We start from the raw sequence: 24,823 nt of genomic DNA on the forward strand, positions 1-24,823 counted from the left end.
ATAAAACGTGAGTTGTTGTTGCTGCATACTGTGAATTCTGTTTATTTTAAGGAATACGGATCATTTCCAGACCAAAGACAGAAGAGAGAGAGATTGTGTAAACTTTTTTTTTTTTGAATGTTAAAGATTTTTTTTACCGCCTGCATAACACTGTTAATGTATTTCACCACAAAAAAATTACATCTCAAACAAAAATAAATGTCTGCTGTATAGAGGAATCATGATGAGACGTTATAGAGTGGAATTACTGAATAATGTTACATGAAGTAACTCCCAGCTACATTACCAAGGAAGTAACTGATAACTTATCAATAACTTGCACTCAGATATAACTTGGGGTAACAAGTATCCTAGGATGTAGGAAGTAACTACAAATAAATTGAGATAATTGAGATAAATTAAAATGTAATTAGAGGTACAATGTAACCAAGGCGTGGCTTGGACTTGGCATTAAATTAACATGACTTAAGAACGCAAGTAACCTCAAAGTAAAAAAAAAATACAGAGAAGTTACTTGGGATAGGTAACCTAGGAATGAAACAAGAAGTTACTTCAGCAAGAAGTAACTTGAGACCAAAAGTAACTATAGGTAGGCTGGAAACGCTAACCTATAAGAAGTAACACACAAGTAACTTGGAAGAGGCAATCAGTTGTAAATAAAGTCTAATCTAGATTCAACCAAGAAGTAACTTGTAGGTAGGGCGCAATCTTGAAGTAACGAAGGAAGTAACCTCAAAAGAACCAGAAGGAACTTTTAAAGAAAAATCACTTGAAGTACTTGTACAAAGTAGCGTGTTCCAGGCAGACTTGCACCGAGAGCTAGCGTAAAATTAAGAAATTGCAAGCATAAAATGAACCAAAAGAAATACAATGACTAAAAATAAACACAAAGACAAAAAAAAAAATCCACTTTTTTTTTTTGGGAGGAGGGTGAGTTGGGGTTGGTTTGTAAATGAATAACTTGTAGTGCGAACAGTGTTTAACAAAAAGATCAAGTATGGAAATGGTAGCTTCTTTGTTTTGATTGTGTCAACTATGATAACATTGTGACAAAAAGTAGATGTCAGTTGATTAGGCAGGTCAATGTGATTGATGTGTTTGCGTGTGTGCTCGCCTGTGTTTGTGTGTATGTGCGTGAATGGTTGCATGTGTGTGGCCACTCAGAGAGCTACTACAACATCCTGGTGCTGAACGGCGTGGCGAGGGTGACAGTAAGGGCCTGTCAGACATTTCCCCACAACGCCACGTTACAGGCTGCCGCCCTCTCCTGTTTGGCAGACCTCAGTGAGGGCACACACGCCTACATTTAAAATAAAACACAAAAATAAAACACATCCATTGAGAGAGACAAAAACCAGAGACACTCCCTCTCACAAAAACACATTCACTCTTAGAAATCCAGAAGAATCAAATTATCATTGCACTTTATAAAAAAAAAAAAAACAATTATAACTCTTTAAACTCATTGGTTGCCTTTGACTTTAATTTAAAGCTGTACTAAGTTTGGTGACATCCTAACTTGGAATTGAGTTTCTTCGGAACAAATGACAAAATTGTCTATGAACAAGTTTATTTTCTTACTCTGACGGTCTCTCATCTCCTCACGGAGTTGAGAAAAAGGTATTTCAATTTGCTGCTGCCCCTGCATGGAAATTTTCACTCTTGACAGCTTTATTGTACCAAAAAAATGCATTGGGCTTTGTCACAATTTTTAATTGAAATGGCATACTTTTAGTATCTGTTAAATTTTTTTATTTTTTCATTTAATTTTTTTTTTACTGAAGTTATGTACTGTAAAAATGCATTTGAAAAATACCTGGTTAAATGCAGCTCAAATAATAAAACATACAAAACACTGTACCAGAATACACACAAACCATGGACAAAGCAATGCCCAAAACACTAAACACACAAATTCCGACACACACAAATGCTCTTTAGCATCAAGTATGGTGCAGAGTAGAGCGGCGGCCGAGCTGGGTTTGGAGGACGGCGAGGAGGAGGAGAACCGTGGGGGTGGCTCGGACCATGTGGAGGACTTAGATCTGGGCTTGGGCTGGATGGGGGTTTGCTGCACTGCACTGGATCTCCATGCCGCGGAACCGCATGTTCAGGTCAGGCTTCGCAAATCCATCATAGAAAATAAATAAAATGTAAAGAATTCCAATGACCCCTCGCAGGAGGCTGCATGCTGGGCCATTCACAGTCTCTTGGTGCACGGAGCTGGAAGGAGTCATTCAGAAGATGAGCAGGATGATCGGTACTCTTTATCAGTATCACATACACTACATGGACCAATGTAATTTTTTATTTGATGGATTAGAAGATGACTCAACACTTTTACTAGTAAAGTAATAGTTTATAAACATTTTGTGTTCCAAATTGTTTGCGAGCGTGTCTTTGTGTGTGCGTATCTTTTTAGGACTCCTGTTCACAGACAGCTGATGGCGGCCATGTTACTTCACTCCTCCTCGCCCCGCGTCTTCGAGGCCGCCACCAGCGCCATTGCCATGCTGGTCACTCGAAATCGTAAATAGGCTTCCTGGCACACACGTGCAATCACACGCACACTAGCCATATTCAAATGCACCCCAAAAAATCACATATATAAATACTCAGACAACGCACATACTGTAAGGTGAAAATGACCCAAATGCAGATATTAGAGAAGAAAACATCAGATTATGATTGTTATATATTTATTGTGTCATTCCAAACATGGTGCGGGTAGCTGTGGGTGAAAGAAAACCTTTCTCAGTTGGTGGCTGGTGTTCGTGTGCTGAGTCCAAGCAGGCAAGGAACAGGATGCAAAGCTGGCGTGCAGAAAAAGAAAACAGGAAACAGACAGGAGACAAAAATGCGTGGACATGGCAGGATAACTATTACAAAATCAAGGGGAAAAGGAAAAGTGGTTGGCTGTATCAACTCGACATTAAGTGTTGACCAACCCTGTGACAGTGTTACACATAAAATGCTCGACTCACAAACACACAAAATAAATGAACACACTCATATATAGGAAAACACACAAAATAGAATTCACACAAACTCACAAACCACAGAGCACTAACACACACAATGCACATGCAAAGAACACAAAAAACAGATAAACACACAAAAAAACAAACAAACATACAATGCACAACATACACAAAAAAGTCTACTTGCGGAAGTCAGGCTTGTCCATCGTGCAAATCTCGGAATAATTAAAACCCATTCAATTGCGTTTGTAAATAAATACATAAAAAAAATAAAGTGAATTAATTCTATTTATGTATTTTTACCCAGATGACTCGTGAATAAGTGGGCATATATAATGCACCCCCTCAAAAATTAAAAAAATGTTTAAAAATGTATAACTTCAGAAAATCTGCAAATAGGTGAAGCTGTTGGCCGAATGTATGCAGGGGTCCACTCTACCTGGATGGATATCTTTTTCTTACTTCGTATTTAACGGAATTTCATCCCTCTGTTTTGAAGCTAAGATGCGCTCCACACTGCTGTCCAGCGGCCTCCATGTCAACGTGGCTGAGATGATGAAGAGGCACCCGACCTCAGTCCAGGTGTCGGTCAGCGCCTGCCGCCTGCTCAGCCTCCTCTTCCAAGGCCGGACGGCCGGCCTGGACGAGCTCAACATGGCCGTGGGACAGATCCTGAGCGCCATGAAGGTCCATAATTTCCAGCCTGAGGTTCAGCTTGAGGCCCTGAGGGCCAGCCTGGTCTTCCTCTGTCCAGGTACCACGGTGGACCTGAAGTCAAAATGCCCCTGTTGACTTCTTAGAAGGTAGAATGTGGCATGCTAAACTTTCCCAGACCGGAGTTTACGAGAGCATGGCACCTCGGTGGCAGACCCCGACATGGCTGACGTGTCACTGAAGGTTCTAAAGAACCAGTGTGTGGTGGAGGGAGCTCACGCCGTCTACCTGGAGGTCCTCAACAGGGTACAAATGCTGCAGCGTTATGGCCGTTTGACACAATAATATGGTGGTGCCTCGATATTGCAGTCCGGACTAACTCTGGGACTGGTTTATTGTGTCTGTGTTTAGTTTATCAGGTGTCCGACCATTCAGGTGTACGGTTTTAAGGTGCTCTCCGCTCTGGCTGACTGCTCAGGTGCAGTGGACCTGCTCTGCCAACAGGGGGCCATTGACACGGTGCTCCACACGCTGCAGATGTTCCCGCAGGATCGAGGTGTGGTTGCGCTAAAATTCCTGATCTTTAAAAAAAAATGATGAAGATTCATGCTTCCTTCTTAACCTACAGAAATTCACTACTGGGGTCTGACCCTACTTAGCTACCTGGTATCTAAGAAGAAACTCTCCAGGATGATTGTTCCCGTCCTGGCCTCAGTCTTGGTAGCCTCATTAGGCCAGTACAAGGAGGATTATGACTTGCTGCTCAAGGTATGAACCATAATTTAGAGTTCACATGCTGTCGAATGACACAGATTTTCAATTAATTTCAACTCTGGTATGCTAATTGAATTCTGGCAAAAACAGACTGAAAATGGGAAAATTAATGAAAAAAAGACAAAGTAGATGGTGGTGCACTAGCTTCACCCAAAAGTGCTCGAGATCCCTGCTGGGAATGCACACAACTTCAAGTGTAATGTGGGAGGAAATCGGAGTACTCCACTGTCGTAACGATCTAGAGAGGCTGGACTGTTGTAACTCCAGCTCCACCACCTCCTTCTCTTTGTGGGCGTTCCATTTCGCAGAGCATTCCTGTTTTTACTGGTGTTTCCTCCTCGTTCATAAAGTTTACTATTTACAGTTCTGTTAGAGCTCACCTGTTGGTTGAGTCACCATCAAAAACTGAAAGACTTAAATTATGTCCGTTATGAGGCCAAGACTAGGAAAAGACTGTTTTAAAATGTTGGGGATTACCACCTTACACTACACAATCGAGGAGCACCCAGAGACTCCACTAAAACTCTAATATTTAGACTTCCTAATCATAATAATAATGCATCAGATATATACAGCGTCAGTTTTTAGTCTCAGACTGAAAATCTTTAGGTGTAAGCCCAGCATTGGACGACAGCAATGATGTTCCGGCTTTTCTGAATTCTTGCGCTGCCCGCGGTAGGACACAACAATTTTCTTCTTGAAAGGAGGGACTGTCGGAGTGCGGGAGTAAATTCTAAACTAATTATTAAAACATTTCTACACACTATGGACTATATAAGGCACATATATAATAAAATATGCAATTTAATATTCATTGAGTCATTGAGGGCGCAGGTGGGTGGCAAACCTATGGGTGAGGGTGGTGGATGCCATCCCTAGCCACCGTGTAAAAAAAAAAAAATAATAATAATAATTATTATTATTTTTTACAACTTGTCTCTGCAGTGTTTCCAGGTCGCGCTGAGGATGCTGGATGCCTGTTCAGGATCGGCTGTGGAGCTGCAGAGGGAAGACTTTGACCGGCAGATATTCCAGCACCTTCGAGAGTCTGACATTCCCGTGCACGGCAAAAATCCAGTATGTCACACCACAGGGACTTGAGTAGAGCAAGGTTATTTTAGTGAATTAAAACCATAACGAAATAACATTTCTGCGAACAAAATGAAATAAAAATGAAAATTTAGAAAGAAAAAAAAGTCACTGAAACTTAACTTATCATAATAAAGACGTTATTAATAAAAAAAATGGAGCTATAGCAAATGTGTTTAATAGTTTCTCTGTTTATACTGGGTATAATTTAGCCAACACATGAAAAACCACAACACTCTGAAAACTAATTCAAACAAAATTCTTAAAACGAAACTCAAAACTAACTACAATGAAAATTCAAAACTTTTCCCACCCTGGGTTAGAAATGACATTTCAACACTGAAATGGATACTCCCTCCCTCCCCTCCCCTCCCCTCTCCCATCCTGTTTCTTTCGCCACAGCTCCGCCGGTCAGCCTGCTTGGCTCTGTCCAAGATGTGTGCCAACTCGGAGCTGCACTACAGCATGCTGGAGAAGGCCTGTGAGGATGGCGACACCGTCATGGCCGAGTGCCTTATCGAGCTTGGGGCCGATGTCAACAAGAAGACCAAAACGGAGTCCCTCATCTACCAGGTGTGCACACCTGTATATTAGGGTCCGTAATCAAACTTCTCTGCCCACAAATAATATCAACTATCGTGATACCAACTACCGTTTATCGGCATCGATTGATTCTTGACCTACCCTCTATAGGTGAAAATCTATGATACAGAGACCCAAATCCTAATCTTGACTCACCCTTCCACTGGGTGTGTGTTCCAGGTGTGCGAGAAAGGAGGCCCCCTCGAGCTGATGGAGCTGTTGTTGAGCCAAGGCGCCCACGAACAGCACCTCCGCCGGGCGCTTGCTGTGAGCGTTAAGCGCGGAGACGGGCCGATGGTCATCCAGCTGCTGGGCCGTCTGGGCCTGGACCACAACAACAACGCCTTGTGCCTCGGCGGTTTTCGTCTGGGCCGTCTGGACGCGGCCTGGCTCTGCCCGCTGCTGTCTCAGAGGGGCAGGGCGCACAGTCTGCGCTACAGCAGCAGTGAGACGGCTTCTATATCTCTTTTTTTTTTTTAATCTTGATTGCTTTTTTAGCAAACGGGGTGTCCTAGGTGAAATTAAGACAGTAGTGGTGGCATTCTTGTCAATGGTTTTTAAATTATTTTTCACTGACTTTCGATAGCATTCATTTCACGACCCAGCGGAGGTGTCCAAAATCCATCCATCATCCGATCTGCTTCACCTCACAAGTGTGTGGAGCTTATCCCAGCTGTCTTTGGGCAGTAGGCGGGGTACCCTGAACTGGTTGTCAGCCAATCGCGGGTCACACAAAGATAAACAATCACTCGCATTCTCAGTCACACCTAGGGACAATTTGGAATGTCATGCATTTTTTGGGAATATGGGAGGAAATCCGAGTACCCGGACAAAATCCACACCGGGGCCGGACTCAAACCCCGCACCTCCGCTGTGAGGCGGACGTGCTAACCAGTCGTCCACTGTGCATATATATGAGTTTATATATGTATATATGTGCATGCATACGTAGCCAAAGAATGGCGCCACCTAATCAGATGATAGGTTTCTTGATGTTAGAGGTTTCGATTCAATGGCAGCCCAAAATTAGGTGGAAGAAGTCGTCTCCACATTTTAAACGCAGGAAAACCCCGAACAAAAACATCATTTACTAGAAATCTGTTCTTTTTCTTGAAGGTAAAGGAGCCAGCTTAGCGCGCTACATTCACTCTTTGCAACGCTCCAGGACCCAGGGAGCTCCTCTGAAGTCTCTGGGGGACCCCTGTCTGACGTCCGGATACATCTCGGACGAAAGCGACGACTCCAGTTTCAGCTTCCTGTCCATGGATGACGGCCTCTTCCTCGACGACTTGGAGAGTGACGGTGAGCGGGATTTATTCACACCATTTTGACGTGTTATTGATCATTTTCTGTTGATTAGGGAGCGATTCACTGACAGGGGTCTCTCGGAAGCCACACAACAACTCCACAGAGGAGCTGAGGGGGGGTTCGTTCAAGAGGAATCACGGACGCCGCAGGCACGCCAGTGCTGAGGTACTTGAAATATTAAACGGGTGGGTCTGGAACGTTACTCCCTGTATAAATTTTTACATTTAAGTTAAATTAAGCAGTTCAGAAAATGGATGAATAATCTTTGTGGATAACAACATTGTTGAACTTCCCCCAGAGTGGTCCAATAGACGGCGAACACAATGACCATGCACACAGACGATATGGAAGACATCAAAAAAGTATTTGTACACATTCATTTTCATCAAAATATGTCCCAGTATTAGAATTTTTAATCATATTGTCACGACTGAAGACCGGTGGAGTCGGATTCAAAACTCTAAGATGTTTTCGTTTCTAGCGTTTGGGTCTCTGGAGAGCTCGTCAGCGCTTCCCAAGGAGAAGGAGAGGATCCGCCTGTTGGACCTTTCGGGGAACGAGTTGGATTGTCTCTTGTGCCTGATGGACCACGGACCGGTTCAGCAGCAGTTAGCTTACCTCCTGAGACTGGACTTGAGCCACAATGTCCTGCTGGAGTTTCCCCCTGCGCTCTGTCAGGTGCCAATAAGACTAACTAAAAATTCACCTGCATAAGCTCAGATTTGGACCAAACTTATTGTTATTGGTGCAGAGCTTAAGCAGCCTGACCCGACTGGACCTGCAGGGCAATCAACTGCAGTCCCTTCCGGCGCAGCTCCTAGCCTTGCCGGCACTCGCCACGCTCAACGTCTCACGCAACTGCGTGGGCCCGTACCTCGCCTTAGACGGGGCGGTCCCCTTTGCGTCCCTGCGGCAGCTCAACTTGTCCTTCAACAAGCTGACCGCCTTCCCTTGCCAGCTGGGCCATGCCACCCAGCACCTAGAGGAGCTGCTCATGGAAGGGTAGGACCCTCCAAAGTGTCGTGTGCTGACCCGCCTCTTGAATGTCAGAACGACGTTGACTGTTGGCTGTGATCTTCAGGAACAGCATGACCGAGCTCTGTGAGCCCCCCCCGCACTTCCCCGAGCTCAAACTGCTGGACGTGAGCAAGAACGCAGTGAAGGACATCTCGCCCAGCTTTCTGACTGGCTGCCCCAAGCTGGAAATCTTCAATGCCTCCTCCAACAAATTAGGTGAGTGACTGGATGTGACAACACAAAATTAGGTACACCTGTTCTACCTTTTACTGAGATAATTATCGCCTGCAGGTTCCTTGGAACAGCTGCCGCCGAAGCTCACCACTCTGAAACTTGCCAACAACAATTTCTCTGCTGTTTCCAATGCCATACTCCGCCTACATAAGTGAGTGTGTATGCGGTAGAAATATTTACTTGACCTTCTGACTCATGAAATGATTGTTTTCCTTTTTCAGATTATTTTTTATTACTGTTATTATTATTATTATTATTTCTTTTCACTCAAGACACTTTTTTTATTTTAATCAAACTGTTTATACATAACCGTGCAGCACTGTGTGGGTATGAGATGAATGCTAAAACAGACAAACAAATAAGTTTCAGTCCTCTGCAATCCTGTTGATCGTAAATTGGGCGGGTAGATGCAAGATTGGCACATGTCATGCGGTTATAATGGCCTTGCAATGTTGTTTTATTATATGTTATACGCAAACTCACCATTACATGAGTTGGATGTTGGACCACATTTATTTTTTTTTCAGTTATGAATTAAATACTTATAATATTTGTGTTTTATTTAAAATGAAAAGTCCAAATTAAATCCAATACACATCGATATTCTATATATTTTCATTTTTATGTTTGTCTTGTTAAATTTTAAATTAAATAATATGTGATTAAATGATTGCAGGCTACCAAAGTAAGGGGAATGTTCAACATAATCAATTTGAGTGTTATTCACTTTATTATTACTTTTTTATCTTTTTTTTGCATTGAAAAAGTACATATATATAAATGAAATAAAAAAATTTTTTTTTAAAAAGTTCAAGTTACTTTTACAAATGTTAATTTAAATACTTTTAATGCAATCTTATTAAAATGATGGGACTACAGCATCCATTCAATATTTATATATATATATATATATATATATGTAACTTTTTAATTTTATTGTTAATTATTTTTCCCATTCATTTGTTTTCATTATTTATTTGATTCCTTTGATTTTGTTTTGAGTGATTTAATTTGTATAATTAAATATGTATTTGTATCTATTTTGTTTTTGCTTAACTATTACATAATTGTATTTATTTTCCTTGTTTTATCATCATCATCATCAAACAATCATCAGTCATTTAACATCATTATGTAAGGTAGTGTATTTTTAGGCTGGGGTAAAACAGGATCAATTTGCAGCAAATGTTTTTTTCCCCTTCAGTGAAATACTCTTTATCGTGTTTTTATTTTATTTTTTATTTTTTTTTACCTCCAGTTTGAGATCAGTGGACATGAGGACCAATCACATTGCGGTATTACCGGACCCGGGCTTGTGGGCATCCAGTAACCTGCGTGAGATGATGTTCAGCGACAACATCATCGCCACACTGGATTTAAGTGGTCCCGTCCACAAGTGGACCCGACTGGAAAAGCTGCACTTGAGCAACAACAAGCTGACTGAGGTGAGCTGAACGTTGGACAGCTACAGCAAAAGATCCAAAAATGATGATTTTTATGTACGATGGGATGTCAGATCCCACCGCAGGTCGGTCTGCTGGAGGGTCTCACTTCCCTGGACGTGAGCCGCAATGCTGGCCTACGCTCCTTCCCCGACGAGATGGGCAGGCTGAGCCGACTGTGGGACCTTCCTCTGGACGGCCTGCGACTTCAGCTGGACCTCAAACTGATTGGAAGCAAAACCAAAGACATTGTCAGGTAGGACCTCTCCTAGGTTATGGACTTGCTTATGTGAAAAGGGAGTGTAAAGTGAAGTTCCCAGCATGGCTTTCGGATAACATGGGACATTATTGATCCCACAGTAGGGAAATTCACTATTTACAGCAGCAAAAGAGATTTCAAAGGCGTCTAACTTAATGAATACAACCCCTTATCAATAATCCAGATCGCTGGGGAATTATTTAATTGTATTTGATTTTTTTTTATTTAATTTTGGAATTTAAAAATGTTCTTTCTCCTAATTCAGATACCTGCAGCAGCGTCTCAAGAAGGCCGTTCCTTATTACCGTATGAAGCTCATTGTGGTGGGCAATGCCGGCAGTGGGAAGAGCAGCCTGGTCCATAAACTGATGAAGATCAAGCGCTCGCAACAGGCCTCCTCCAGGCGGATGGCCGGGGCCATCGTGGACGTACGTGACTGGACCATCAGGGAGCGGGACAAGAAGAAGATGGTGTTGAATGTCTGGGACTTCTCAGGTACGTCTGTTCTAGCGATTCTGGGTCAGGGTCAGCAGCAAGGCCTTTTCTTAAACACTTGTATAGTTATATAACATATATATCTAACATTTGTTCTGAAATTGTATTAATTTATTCCTAAAACTATATTCCCTTCATTTTGTAGAATTTCTCTTGACTGCACTTTTTCCAGTGCGTATGTGTATTTGATTTCAGATTTCAGACTGCACGTGATGCCATGTGAATCTGACCTCTCAAGGGCCTTCAGAATTAGTAGTGCTGGCCAATGTCAACGATTCCTTGACTTATGACTTTAATCCTTTCCGTGATCACGCTCTGAACTCAAAGCATCTTTTTCGTGTCTTTTTTTAATAAGATAAGTAACACTCTACCGAATAGTGTTGTAATTTATAAAAGCATACAACAGCAGCGACAATTCAATAGAATTTACAGAACAGTTGGTGTGTCATAATTAAATGGGCACATTGCTCATTCTTGTATTTTGACCTTGGCCACAAGGGGGCAGTATAACACTTACAGACAAGCTACCGATTAGTCGTTTTTGGGAGAGGATAAGAATTGTATGCATGTATGTATCTTTGTGTCAACAAGTGTTACCAAGACTTTTCATTTATATTGAATTTTTGTATATTGATATTTTCTATCACTGCGATATGACAGTGCTTGTATTAAAAGGTGAGTAAATCCCCAGCAAAGGCCCATTTACCAAATGAAGTCCAAACGTCTTACGTGTGGTCATTGGTCGGCAGGCATTTTATTTTTGTGACTGCGCCCCCCTCAGGTGGTGACCAGGTGTGCGGCTCGCAGACTCATTTCCTGTCTTCCAGAGCACTCTACCTGGTCGTGCACGACCTGAGCAGAGGAGCCCAGCAGCTGGAGGCGCTCAAGCCCTGGCTCTTCAACATCAAGGTAGCGAGAATAATATGAAACCACGAACCCGGACCTCACCTTATCCTCGCCCCCTTCTTTTCCTTAATTATTTTATTTATTTATTTATTTTTTTTACAGTGACGCTGGTAACAGAAAAGCATTACTGATTTTTGCAGTTACTTTGCAAAGTCACAATTTGTATATTATCAATGTCGACAAATAGATAGATCTCCAGGGTCACTGAGTTGCGTTTAATTCTAGTAAAGAGTAAATTAACTTGCTATTAAAGTCAAGTAATCAGTAAAGTAAGTTTCTTTTTTACAACAACTGCGGCAACACTACTTATTAACACTCACCCCTGTCATAACTTTGCTCTTACCCAATAGCACTAAATTAAACTAACCCAACATTAACCCAACCCTAATTCCCATTAATACTAAACCATACGCTATGTTTCTGGCGGCCATGACAGTTACGATTCAGGCCACCATAGACAAACCGAGATGGTCATCTGACAACAGAGGGGACGGGGTGGGCAAACAAAACAGGCCATGATTGCCGTGGATGCCAGGAAAAATATTTTAAAAGTGTCATTCTCATCCTGTTGAAGGCGGTGGCTCCTCTTTCTCCGGTCATCCTGGTGGGAACACACATGGATGTGAGCGACGACGTAGCGTTCCAAGCTTGCCTTACCAAGATCCGCGAGGACCTGCTCAACCACCAGGGCTTTCCTACCATCCAGGACTACTTCACAGTGTCGACCTGCGAGGACTCAGACGCCGTCGTTCGGCTGCGCAAAGCCATCGTCAAGGAGGCCACCGACTTTAAGGTGGATTAACACCGACGACATTCCCACTGAATCGTTTTTTTCTCACACCTCGTGTTGTCGGCTTGCGTTTGGCAGATCCAGGGTCAGCCCGTGATGGGCCAGCTGGTTCCTGACAGCTACGTGGAGCTGGAACGCAGGATTCTCCAGGAGAGGACCAGGGTAGAAAAGGAGTTCCCTGTCCTCATGCGGCACCAGCTGCTGGAGCTCATCCAGGAGAGTCAGCTGCCACTGGAAGAAGTGGAGCTTCCCCACGCCATCCATTTCCTCAGCCAAGCCGGTCAGTGTTACGTCACTTCTAATTAGCACATTAGTTATGATTTTTTATTTTTTATTTTTTTACAATAAATCAACCAATGATTGAAGCGAATTAAAAAAAAAAGCAAAAGAAAAAATGTTTTTATCCATTTTAAAATAAATTTTACATTTTACATTGGTAATAGAGGTTTAAAAAGATAAAAATTTTTATTTGTAATATATAACTAAAATAATTGAATAGAAAAATATTGCATTCTTTATAATTTAATTATAATCAGTTTATAAATTTTAGAATCAAATAAAACAATGGAAAATCCTTTATTTTAATGATATTTTCATTTTATTTGCAGTTTGTCAATTTACATATGTAATGTGAAATAAATTTAAAAAAACATAACAATTGACTGGACCAATTTTAAAAAACATTTTTATTGGACTCTTGGCTAGATTCAAGAACAGAAACTTACATTTCCCACCCCTCGGTAAGAGTGTGGTAGAGCACATTAGTTGATCGCTGAATTTGAGCTTTTTTCTTTCTTTTTGTGTGTCTTCAGGGGTTTTACTGCACTTTGATGATCCCACTCTCCAGCTCCATGACCTCTACTTCATCGACCCACAATGGCTATGCAATGTCCTCTCGCAGGTTTGGCGCAATTTGATTTGGCCTGTTATTAACCTTGGATTGTAAGACAATTTTCCTTTTTTTTTGTTTCTAGACAAAAATATATTTATAAATATTTTATTGGTGTTTTTTTTTATGTAGGATACATTAAAGCACATTAGCATATGAGAACTTTTTTCCTTTCTACATGTCTGGGTGATTTCCTGTTCTGGCCAGCAGATGGTACCACTGTCCTTTCTTTCTTGTTTGCTTTGTGCACAACAATGAGGAGTTTGTCATCTAGAAGTGACCCTTTAGTTATAATTGGGCGTCCCTTTGCAGAAACTGTCTCGCATGGATGGCTGGAAGCATTCTCAAGGAGTGGTTCAGCGCTCGGCTATGGAAAACTTTCTGCTTGAGACCAAATGTTTTCCCGCTAGTCATGCCACGCACTACTTGAAACTTTTGGAGAAGTTTCTGATCGCACTGCCCTTTGGACAAGACCAGCTGCTTGTGCCCAGCAGGTACATGCTGTTAGTTAGGTGCAAACCACACTGGATACATCATTAGGTATACCTGCACTGTCTTCAAGAAATATACGCTCAGAGAATAAGGTCTAAGAATTAGGAGAACGCAGAAAAAAAATACTAATGCCATTATAATTAGCGTATTTAAAAACATTATTGTTAAACACTCATAAATGAAATTGTTACAATTAAAACAAATACAGTTATGATCGTACTACAAAATAAACACCATAAGCACTCATTCACTACCAGCCGAGTAAAAAAAAAAAAAAGAATATTTGACGTCTTTATCCGTCAATGGCAGTGAAGGAGTTAAAAAAGAAAATAAATTCAGGTCATAAAGTATTTTTTTTTTGGAAAAAAAGAATTACAAGAATATAAAGATTGAAAAATAAATACAAAAACATAAAATATATATATTTACAGCTAATAAAGTATATTAAAAAACAAGATGTATTACAAGAAAAAATATAAAATGCTATATAAAATTATTACAAATAAACATTTTTTAAAAAGTACAATGATGAATATACTATAAAAGAATGTAAAATGATTACAAGATTAAAAAATACAAAATTCTACATGAATATATAATAATATATAATAACTAAATGGAAATGCAGAGCAAAAAGTATAGCAAGAGATGTATACAAATAAATCTACTAACATTACATACCAAAATGCAAAATACAAAAAAAATATATTATTATAATGATAAACCCAAATAAATGATCTAAATTAATGTAAAATAAAAACGACAGATCTTGAAATAATATGTAAAGATGCATAAAAAGTGCATACATGCAAATCCTATGTTTTAATCGATAAAAGATCCAAGAATAATAAATAACAGTACATTATGTAAAAAATCGTGTTGTATTTAAAAAAAAATCTCTTTCCGAAATAAAAATGAACTTAAAATATACAAAAATATTGGGAACTAATATATCGAAAACAAACAAAATAATCCAGCTAAATCTACAAGACTGTAGCCTACCTTATGTATGATTCAAAAAAAAATTTCACCCCCAAGTTTATCAAAAGAGAAGCCGAGCATCGAGCTGCCTCACTGCGAGAACTCGGAGGTGATCGTGCGAGAGTACGAGATGCCGTACTTCCCTGCCGACTTCTGGTCGCGACAGATCAGCCGCTTGCTGGAGGTCTCCGCTTATTTGCTCCACGGGAGAGGTAACACCGATCATGTCTTTTCATCACCCTCTTGCACCCATTCACCCGTTTGTTTGTGTGTTGTCCCAGAGAAAGCGTGCCCGCCTGAAAAAATGTGCTGGAGTCGAGGCGTGCACCTGAGCTGGTCGACCGAGGCCTACTGCTTGGTGGAGGCGGCGTGCTGGCAGGAAGACGTCTCCAGCGTGCTTCGGATTACCGTTCCTTCCTCGCGCAAAGGTAAGCGGTGGAAGCCAATTCGTCCAATTGAGACAAACCGGTATTCACGTTACCAACTCCACCGTGCGGCTGTAAGTGTTGTCGATATTGTGCAACTTTTGTGAAATGTGTTTCAGAAAAAGATCTTTTTAAAATTTTTTTTTCTTTTTAGTAAAACATTTTTAAATATGATTGTAGTAGTCATTGTTTCACTCCCCACCAGGACGGGTGCTCCTGGGCCAGGTGGTGGACCAGGTGGACTCCCTATTGGAGGAGTGGTTCCCGGGCCTGTTGAGCACGGACGTGCACGGCAGCGGGGAGGCTCTCCTGAAGAAGTGGGCTCTCTACAGCTTCCAGGACGGACACGAGTGGAGCAAGATGCTGCTGGAAGATCTCTTCGCCCATTTCGATCAGGGTGTGGCCAAACGTGTAAAACGTGTCAAAAATCCTGACGCCAAAGTGTAAGAAATGCTTGTTTGTGTCTTCAGACTTTGTTCTGGTGAACCCCGAGGACCCTCGCTGCACCATTCCCATCGCACAGGTTGCCCCGGATGTGGTCCTTAGCGACCAGCCGGCTTGGACCATCCTGGACAGTGACGAGCTGCACGTGGACCTCTCCAACGCCAATCTTCTCGGTGGGAAATGCGACTTGATAAAACTAACAGTACTTTGAAAGTATAATGTGAGCAAAAAGTAATAATGAAAGTTGTCAACACCTTTATAGTCATCATCAGTCATTTTTAAAATACATAAAAATATTAGTTTCAAATATGGGTCACCAACCCCAACTGGCCCACGGCCCGGTATTTGGTACTGGGCCACCCATGTAGATTGTGGGGAGAATTTTAGCACTGCGTGTGTTGTACTAACAGGTGACGGCGGCTTTGGCACGGTGTACCGAGGCCTCTACAGGAACGAGGACGTGGCTGTCAAGTTATTCAACAAGCACGCCTCAGAACTTTACATCTACAGACTCCTCAGACAGGTACATTCGCTGTGATTGATTACCCAGCATGCATCATCTGACTTTCATCATTTTCCAGGAGCTGGTTGTACTGGGTCGCCTGCGCCACCCCAGCCTGGTGGGCCTGCTCGCAGCCGGTTCGGCTCCGCATGTCCTTGTGATGGAGCTGGCCATGCGGGGCTCCCTCGACTCCCTGTTCCAGCACAAGAAAGGAAGCCTGAACAGGAAACTCAAGCACAGGATCGCTCTGCACGTGGCCGATGGATTACAGTAAGCCGGCACATTCAGCTTCTTGTTCATGCAAAGACCAGGCAAAAAGAACCATGACAAGAGAGTTACTATAATTGAAAATTAATTTTATTCTCATTGCACATGTCACAAGTGCAACTCAATGAAATTATTATTTGTTTCAACACGCCCATGAAAACATTTTTAAAAAAGTAATGACCAACAAAGTGAGACAGGATACAATACAATGCAATACAATTTTATTTATATGGCTGATGGCCCCCCTCAGGTGTCGTGCAAATTTTCTTAGAAAGATGAAAACAAGAGGAAGGAAGTCCCAAACTAAGCCCTATGAGTATAGTGAGGGATCTGGAAAAAAAAACTCAGACAAACCGAAACATGAATAGGAGACATAACAACAACAATCACACATTGAAGGGGCCTCGCCCCCTTTTGCCAACAATGTCAAAATTTGGTGGCCCGTAGCTCCTGTGAACCCCTGCTCTGATTGACCAAAAATGTGTCTTTTAGTGTTTTGCATTGAAATCAAAATCTGCTTGGTTAAAATTTTAGAATTTTTGGGGGTGTGATTTAGCGTGGAACAACCAAACAGTGCTTTTATTCTATAAACCAGCTAAAACAACATTTAGCTTTTGATGGCAATATAAAGACAAATTTAGTTTTTTGTGGGGCGAGATTTCATTGTAGAGCAGTATCAGACCATCCTCTGCCCTCACCCAGTGAATAAACGTGACGTATTTGGAACTGAACATTTGAAAAAAAAAAAATCGTCTTTGCCACTGTGTGAGTTAATATTGCGAGGTGGTCTCCTGTGTTCCGTCAGGTACCTCCATTCGGCCATGATCATCTACCGTGACCTGAAGCCTCACAATGTGCTCCTGTTCAACCTCAAGACGGACGCCGACGTCATCGCCAAGATCACAGACTACGGCATTGCCCAGTACTGCTGTAGCATGGGCGTCCGCAGCTCGGAAGGCACACCAGGTTGGATAATAATGTCTAAAATGTAAAAATAGCTTGAGAACTTAACTCAGAAAATATAAATATATTTTGGGCGATTCCCAGAGTAATGGGTGGCATAATCGATTGGATAATGGATTCCGAAAAGATTTGTTTACGACAGCCCTGATCTATAGAGCGGGGAGGTCTGGAAAATCTTCCCGCTGCGATAAAGGGCGTTCCCCCCCACCCCAAAAAATTGGCAATCTGGCGGTTATGTGAGATGAAAATCAGAGAGGGAGCACTTTGAGGCTAACTGCAAAGTTGTCCTACAGGATTCCGCGCACCCGAGGTCGCCAGAGGGAACGTGACGTACAACCAGCAGGCCGACGTCTTCTCGTTTGGGCTGCTTCTTTACGACCTCCTGACGGGTGGCGAGCGCATCTGTGACGGAGTCAAGTTCCCCAGCGAGTTTGACGAGGTGGCTGTGCAGGGAAAGCTACCGGGTAAGCAAAAAAAACCCAAAAAACATGCAGGTTAAGATTTGAATTCTATTCTAATCAGCACATCAATAATTACAAACTCATTGAATTATTGATGAAATTTACCAAGCACTTAATTGGAGACACAATCCAATTGGATTTGGTTGATGCTGGATAGATTAAAAATTTGTATTTTGTAGGACTTAAATGTAATGAACATTCTCCCCACATATATTTTTAAATTTAAATTTGAATTATATCAGAAATTTTATTTTCCCTAAATTTGAGACTCTCAAAACAAACGCGGAGGTGAGGTAACAGGTGCTCAATGTATAGAAGAAAAACCCTAAAATAAGCATTGGCAATATAATAAAACAGTATATTTTTATATTTCATCATCTGCATGTATTTTGGGAATTGATTAAATGATTCTATTTTTTATTTGTGAATTTGTTTTATTTTTGCCTTTACAATTTGTTTTGTTTCATTTTTCTTGTAATTGTATTCTTGTATCAATTTGTTTTATTTATTTTCCAAATGTCTGCAAATGTTCCCATTAAGTTTTGTTTTTTCAAATGTTTTTTCTTAGTTTTCAAATGCATTTTCTTTTCACTTTCCTTAAGTTTTTATTTAATTAAAAACAAATTATTTAAATTCATTAAAAAAATAATTTCCATTATTTATTCAATTGAATTTTATTTTTACATTATTTTGATCATTTTACTTCTCTATTTTTTCCATATTTTTTTCCTTAGCACCCATTCTTATCCTTCATCTATTGATTTTCTATGGTTTGTTTTTTTTCCTCAAATTTTCTTTCTTTTTTTTCTTTTACGATTTTTTTTCTTTTCCCCTTTTTTTCCCAATTATGTTGTTGTCTTTATATGTTCTTCAGTCTCTCTAAATTCCTCCCCTAAATATCCAGGTTTCTAGATGGAATTTCTAAAAAAAACTCTCAACCGGCCCCTGTGCAAGCATCATTCCAGCTTTATGAATGCCATCTTCTATATTGTTCCTGTAGATCCGGTGAAGCACTACGGCTGCTTGCCATGGCCTGGCTTCCAGTCTCTGATGAAGGAATGTCTGAAGGTTAATCCTCACGATCGACCGACATCTGCACAGGTGAGGGCCCCTAGAAAACGTTTCAGGTCCACCACGAAGGTTGAACGCAAAACGGGGACAATATATTCTTGTGAGTACTGTACTTTTTAAATTATTTTTTTTATATGGCTCAATTTAACAGTAGACGTGAACAAACGAAGGGTGCAGATTGGGTAATGCTATTAAATAAATATATTCTTGTATAGTGTCCCTATGACGCATTTTTCACGTATAATGGGTTTCGGGTCTGGAATGAGGGTACACATTTGAAACTGTTGTGTGTTGTAATCAGGCGTTCGCCCGTCTCAACTCGGGCGAGATGTTGTGTCTGATGAGGGAGCTGCCGCTGCCCAGGGCCGTACATGCCGAGTGTGTGGTCATGAGCACCGACGCGACCTGGCTGGGAGGAGGCAGCAGCACCCAGAGGACGGGAACCGTCACCGCCGTGCACCTGGATTCCAACCGCGCCACCACGCAGGTAATCTTCACACGTGTACCGTGCACACCTCATGACCTTTTACTCCAAATATTTTGCCTTCTTATGGATTTTTCTATTCTGTACAAGTTATGGAAAAGCGCAGACATCATTTTCATCACATTTTTATCTCTATATTGCAAATATTCCTTCAATTTTAACATATGAAACGTGTCCAATCAGGAGATCGACAGCAGTCCAGTCCTGTGCCTGGTGAGGATCCAGATCCCCTGCGAGGCTTCTGATTGGCTGGTGGCCGGCACACAATCAGGCTCACTTGTGGTCCTCAGTGGCGAGGATTCGTCCATGTGGTACCGCCTGAACAACGTCACGGACGCCGTCACCTCCCTCTACTTTCACGTAAACGCCCCACGCCTGTGAGTGCCTTCGAAACTAACATCAGAAGCTGACCGATTTTTTTTAATACAGGACCACCTGTGATGAGAAACCTATTAATGTTGGACATATACTCAAAACAATAAACCTTCAATTTTAAAAACATGACCCTCCTCTAGCCTTAGCGACTTTCGTGTCAACAAAACATTGCTCTGTCCATTTCTACTTTAAATGTTAGCGTTATTTCGTATATTTCCTGTTTGCGCTGTTACGTCAATTTAATACTTCCTAATGGAGTTGCAAATGTACCAGGTCAGACTTGTACCCGCCATGTTTTTCGCTTGTTCTTCTTTTCTAGCTTCCAGGGAAAACAGAAACGCGTATAATGACGTCACAAACATGCGCTGTAAAGACGGTTTGTTCCCACATTTCAGAATAAGTGTTTTTATGTACGCTGAACGGATTATCAATCGACTTAAACCATCCCTCTTGTTCGGGCTAAATTCTTGATCAAAGTGAGCTTGATCGGATCAGAATATTCCAAATAGGGTGTGTGCACGGATATTTATTCCGATCAGGCACCAAATGTGTCCAGATAAAAATAGCCATTGACTGTAAGAATCGAACATTCGTTCAATTGTGAATGTATTCTTTAAATATGCAGTAAATCAATGATGCATCCATTTTAGACAAAGAAAGAACTACTTGCTGGTTGGCACGGCAGATGGCCTTCTCACCATTTACGAAGATTCTGCTCTCAAGGTTTGAACGTGAATCTCCTTTCGAAAATGTTTTGATCATCTAACATTATTTCTATTCTCCCTGTAACACCCCCCCCCCTTTTAACATTCCATTTCTTCCTCCCTGTGACACTTTTTTTCTCCTATTATTTTGTCAGGAGTTTGGTCAGCCGGTGAAATCTGTGGTCCTGGGCACCGTCAACACTCCCGTGGTGTGTATAGGCACGTCGTCGTACTCTCTGGATGGCCGCTGCGTTTGGGCCGGCTGCGGTACCAGGATCCTGTCCTTCAGCGCCGACTACGACGTGAGCCGGAACATCGACACCCGGCATGCCGTAACGCTCCCGTTAGTTCGGAATACTCCACACTCGTCCACGGCATGTGCTAGAACTCAAACTCTGGCTCAAGTTGAAGTACTGATTGGACAACCTTGCTCTTCCTTGCGTAGGCATCATCCCAGCGGCGAGGCCAGCGTGTGGCGCATGGCGGTGGATAAGTACGTGTACCTCAGCAAAGCCGGCATGACCACTGTCGAGGTTTGGGACAAGAGGAGCGAGCGCATGGTGGACTGCATTGACTGCGCTCAAATTATTAGGTAATGCAAGAGAGAATGACAGAATGAATCTGAATCTAAGAGAGGTGTCAAACTAGTTTTTGTTGCGGGCCACTTTGTTTTTGCAGCTTCCCTGAAAGAGCCGTTGTGAGTTACTGTAAAAAGGGTGACAAAAAATGTGTGCAAAATGTCAACTTTATTGTTTATTACACATAACAATTTGACATTTTGGTGCAGATTTTAGCAAGAATTATGAAAGTTGACATTTGCTTTCGCAGGCCACACAAAATGATGTGGCGGGCCGAATTTTACCCCCGGGCCTAGAGTTTGACACATGGTCAAAGACATGACAACTTATTTATTTAAATTTATGACCATGAAAGTTGAGTGGTATACACTCTTCCGAGACTAGACAGCTACCTAACACTGTAGTTCAGGTTCTGAGCAGAACAAAGAGCATATTAGGTCCTGCAGTTGTGAAGTTCTAAACACTAGTTACCCATCAGCTGTAAAATTGAATTAAAATAAATCATCAAAGAAATCACTGAATTGATCAGCTCCTGAATACATAAAAATCATTGTAATAAAATATAAACCCAGTCAGGCACCGATGGTTTAGAATTTCAGGCAATTAGTGGAGTCTAGAGTTGAAAGCAAACATGGTGAAGCAGCATTTAGCTGTTATGATGCGCAAGTCAAAATAAGCTGCCAACAGAAATGAAGTCAGCCGCAAGTGGAAATGCTTTTAAATCCGAGTTCCAACTGTTTTTCCCCATACCTAAGATTAAGATCTTTTCAAAATTATTCTCGCTTTTTGTTCAGTTAGTACTTTTTTGTCTGTAATATTTAGTTTTTAAATGCTTTTGAATGTTGTACTTTTACTTATGTGAACCACGTTCACCCTCCTCGCAGACACGAGTGCGGCTCCATCGAAGGAGGCCCTTCCGGAGAGACAGACACGCCCGCCGACGGCTCCCCATCTTGGGCCCGATGGGCGCGGGTCAAGTCCCTGCTGGTTGGCCAGGGGTCGGCCACGCTGTGGGTGGGCACCCGAGGGGGCCACCTGCTGCTTCTGGAGCTGGGCAACAAGCACCATACGCTGCAAGTCATCCCACCTCGATGCCACTCGCTACGATGCATCGCTTCGGCATTCATAGGTGGGTCGTATTATTGATTATTGACCGATTCAAACCAATTCCACTTAAAAATACTTTTAGGACCTTTCAGGAACAGTTTATCACCATCCCAGATTTTTGCTATAATATCCTAAATTCAGAGATATTGGACATATTAGCATCCATTTTCTCAACCAATCCAAACCATATCGAGTTGAAGTCACACATTCCAATTCAATTAATTCTACACCTTTTCATTTTCGGTGTAAACTCTTTGGCATTCACATGCAATTCCTACCAAAATGATGTTCTCTCATTTTTCACTTATTTAATCCCTGCTTTCTCAGAGACGCTGAACTGGAAGAACGTGGTGCTGGTGTTGGGCAGAAGACTCCCGCAGGACAAGAGCGAGTGGGGTGGGTGAGGATGCCTTACTCTTGGCGGAATTTCAACGTGCACTCTTGTTAAGTGCGCTTGTTTCGTGCGCACCCAGATGCCCAGTCGGTGCTGATGGTATGGAACAGCACGCTGCCCTCTGAGGTTAAAGACTTGGACAAACACGGTGAGAGGAGAGAACACATTGCGGCCAGGATGAGAGAACAGCTACACAACCACGATTGAACGCAAAGGTTGATTTATGTCTTTTATATAGTCCTACTCTTGATGTAAAATTACTATAAATCTAAAAAAACAAATCTTATTTTCCAGAACGTTGGTGGGAAAGGGATTAAGTTGACCTCAGTGATCTCTTGGATGTAAGAGGAACCCTAAATTCGGAACAAGTCAATAATGTCGAGGAGTCATGCTGGAAAAAATGAAGACAGGAGGGGTTGATTTTTAAAGGGACACAAATGTTGTACATCAGGGCCCATGAACAATAGCATACTTGAAGCTGCTACACAAACGCCAACCACAGGTGAAAAAAAAAAAGGAATTATAGCCACAATGTTAATTATATCACCTATTTCAAGTCATGTGATTTCCACTCAAAATGATTGACTGAATAAACACTACACAATTTTTATTGCAATCGTTCATATGGTTTCCATCAGTTTTTTTGCCAAGTGTAAAAATAACTTTACAATTGTTAAATTTTAATTCAGACAAACTATGGCATGCTCCCAATATTTGCTCCTTTAAATGTTAAAGTAAACTATTTTTAATGTTATTATTTTCAACTTGAACTCCCAGGAGTCATCATCAAAAATTTATATAGAGACATCGAGTCTTGTTTTTGGGTCATATTTGATGTTTAATGTGGAAGAAGACGAGGGGGAAAAGACATTTCTCTGCTGCATGTTTTTAAGCCATTTCATGGATAAAAACAAAACTATTTACAAGGACTAGGACTCGGCCCTCACAAACACATTAGTAAAAAAAACAACAATGACGTTAATAATAATAATTTGATGACTGAACCTTTAAAACATGTATCCAAACAAGGCAGATAAATATATTTATATGATATTTACAGAATACTGTAACTATACAAACGTGGCGTATTCTATAAATACAATACAATGTAGGCACTCGTTAGCCTCAAACGATCGTGGAACTTTTTCAATGCAAGCAGACGCACCTTGCGGACTACTGCTTCTTTACGTATGCTTGGTGGCGCATCCACCTTATTGCTCACACTTCCTTCTTCAGGAGCAAGGAGAGGGATCCAAAGATCGACTAAGTGGGGCGGGGGCGAAAGGGGAGCCGATGGGAAAAGTCACACGTTTGCCAGTCACTTCTTTAGGCACACCTGCTAATGCAGGGGTCTTCAATCCTGTACCTCGAGAGTCGCTTTCCTGGATGTTTTCCATCAATCCCAGCTGCAACACATCAGATAGTGAGCGCCGTCTGCAGAAGCTGGATAATGATCCTGATCATTTGATTCAGGTGTGTTGCACCAGGGAGGGATGAAAAACAGGCAGGACAGCAGCCCCCGAGGAACAGGATTTAAAGCCTCCATGCTAATGCATTTCAATGAAAAATAGTCTGTAGTTTTCTGTTTTATGACATCTCATCAATTCATGAGGTTCAAGTTAACAAGATAATCACAGATGTAGGATGCGGCTTGACTAGGCCTTTCATGTGACATATGAGTTGGGGGGTTCTCGCAAATATATATTTTTTTACGGACGTTCTCGCGTCAGATTAAAAGAATTAAGACCGATCTGGAAAGTGCTCCTCAAGACCTTTAAATGAAGGCTGAGTCGATGTGTTTTGTCAGTACTGCAGTTTGAGCTACGGCCACATTTTTTGACGTTTTCAACCAAAATGTGTTTTTTTTTACATTTTCATATCATCTCATGAGGTTGTGATGACAAAATAACACATCTGGAAAATGCTCATCAAGGCCATGAACATGACGTGAGTTGATATGATTTGTCGCGCTTTCATTTTTTTTTTACCTTTAAAACGAGGCCATTACATGGCCGCGGAAGCATTTGATGCAATTCTAAAATCCAGAAAAATTGTTTTAAAAACATTGAACCCCAAAATGCTGACAATACTGCATTAAAATACTGCATTTGTTCAGCGGCTGCATGGGCAGATTAAAAAGTTGTCCTTCAGTTGG

The 24,823-nt window shown here is 41.6% G+C and overlaps 1 protein-coding gene across 5 annotated transcripts in view; it reads left to right on the forward strand.

Annotated features, from left to right (window-relative positions):
* The window catches only part of lrrk2 (leucine-rich repeat kinase 2), a 33,772-nt gene extending 10,488 nt beyond the window's left edge, over positions 1-23,284 (forward strand). For 3 of the 5 annotated variants that reach the window (XM_088299008.1, XM_088299010.1, XM_088299011.1), the window contains 43 exons: positions 1,165-1,284; positions 1,942-2,114; positions 2,181-2,260; positions 2,423-2,529; positions 3,481-3,735; positions 3,814-3,941; positions 4,047-4,191; positions 4,264-4,403; positions 5,355-5,486; positions 5,901-6,071; positions 6,261-6,525; positions 7,197-7,382; positions 7,441-7,553; positions 7,687-7,750; positions 7,870-8,066; positions 8,140-8,390; positions 8,470-8,621; positions 8,697-8,790; positions 9,898-10,084; positions 10,156-10,337; positions 10,606-10,835; positions 11,617-11,744; positions 12,316-12,534; positions 12,610-12,811; positions 13,344-13,432; positions 13,733-13,914; positions 14,951-15,321; positions 15,524-15,715; positions 15,789-15,935; positions 16,173-16,285; positions 16,344-16,534; positions 17,337-17,497; positions 17,788-17,958; positions 18,956-19,056; positions 19,328-19,513; positions 19,694-19,887; positions 20,536-20,608; positions 20,745-20,932; positions 21,035-21,181; positions 22,052-22,296; positions 22,602-22,670; positions 22,748-22,883; positions 22,963-23,284. In XM_088299008.1, coding sequence (XP_088155134.1) covers positions 1,165-1,284; positions 1,942-2,114; positions 2,181-2,260; positions 2,423-2,529; positions 3,481-3,735; positions 3,814-3,941; positions 4,047-4,191; positions 4,264-4,403; positions 5,355-5,486; positions 5,901-6,071; positions 6,261-6,525; positions 7,197-7,382; positions 7,441-7,553; positions 7,687-7,750; positions 7,870-8,066; positions 8,140-8,390; positions 8,470-8,621; positions 8,697-8,790; positions 9,898-10,084; positions 10,156-10,337; positions 10,606-10,835; positions 11,617-11,744; positions 12,316-12,534; positions 12,610-12,811; positions 13,344-13,432; positions 13,733-13,914; positions 14,951-15,321; positions 15,524-15,715; positions 15,789-15,935; positions 16,173-16,285; positions 16,344-16,534; positions 17,337-17,497; positions 17,788-17,958; positions 18,956-19,056; positions 19,328-19,513; positions 19,694-19,887; positions 20,536-20,608; positions 20,745-20,932; positions 21,035-21,181; positions 22,052-22,296; positions 22,602-22,670; positions 22,748-22,875 — 6,869 coding nt within the window. In that variant the 3' untranslated portion in view covers positions 22,876-22,883; positions 22,963-23,284. Of the gene's footprint in view, positions 1-1,164; positions 1,285-1,941; positions 2,115-2,180; positions 2,261-2,422; positions 2,530-3,480; positions 3,736-3,813; positions 3,942-4,046; positions 4,192-4,263; positions 4,404-5,354; positions 5,487-5,900; positions 6,072-6,260; positions 6,526-7,196; positions 7,383-7,440; positions 7,554-7,686; positions 7,751-7,869; positions 8,067-8,139; positions 8,391-8,469; positions 8,622-8,696; positions 8,791-9,897; positions 10,085-10,155; positions 10,338-10,605; positions 10,836-11,616; positions 11,745-12,315; positions 12,535-12,609; positions 12,812-13,343; positions 13,433-13,732; positions 13,915-14,950; positions 15,322-15,523; positions 15,716-15,788; positions 15,936-16,172; positions 16,286-16,343; positions 16,535-17,336; positions 17,498-17,787; positions 17,959-18,955; positions 19,057-19,327; positions 19,514-19,693; positions 19,888-20,535; positions 20,609-20,744; positions 20,933-21,034; positions 21,182-22,051; positions 22,297-22,601; positions 22,671-22,747; positions 22,884-22,962 lie in introns of those variants that run through there. The other 2 variants (XM_088299009.1, XR_015844114.1) reach the window with 2 other exon arrangements.
* Positions 23,285-24,823: the final 1,539 nt, after the last annotated feature.

Source organism: Idiotropiscis lumnitzeri, chromosome 6 (assembly GCF_059441095.1).
Source record: "Idiotropiscis lumnitzeri isolate Australia: NSW breed Sydney's pygmy pipehorse chromosome 6, RoL_Ilum_1.0, whole genome shotgun sequence".
NCBI classification, from domain to species: Eukaryota; Metazoa; Chordata; class Actinopteri; order Syngnathiformes; family Syngnathidae; genus Idiotropiscis; species Idiotropiscis lumnitzeri.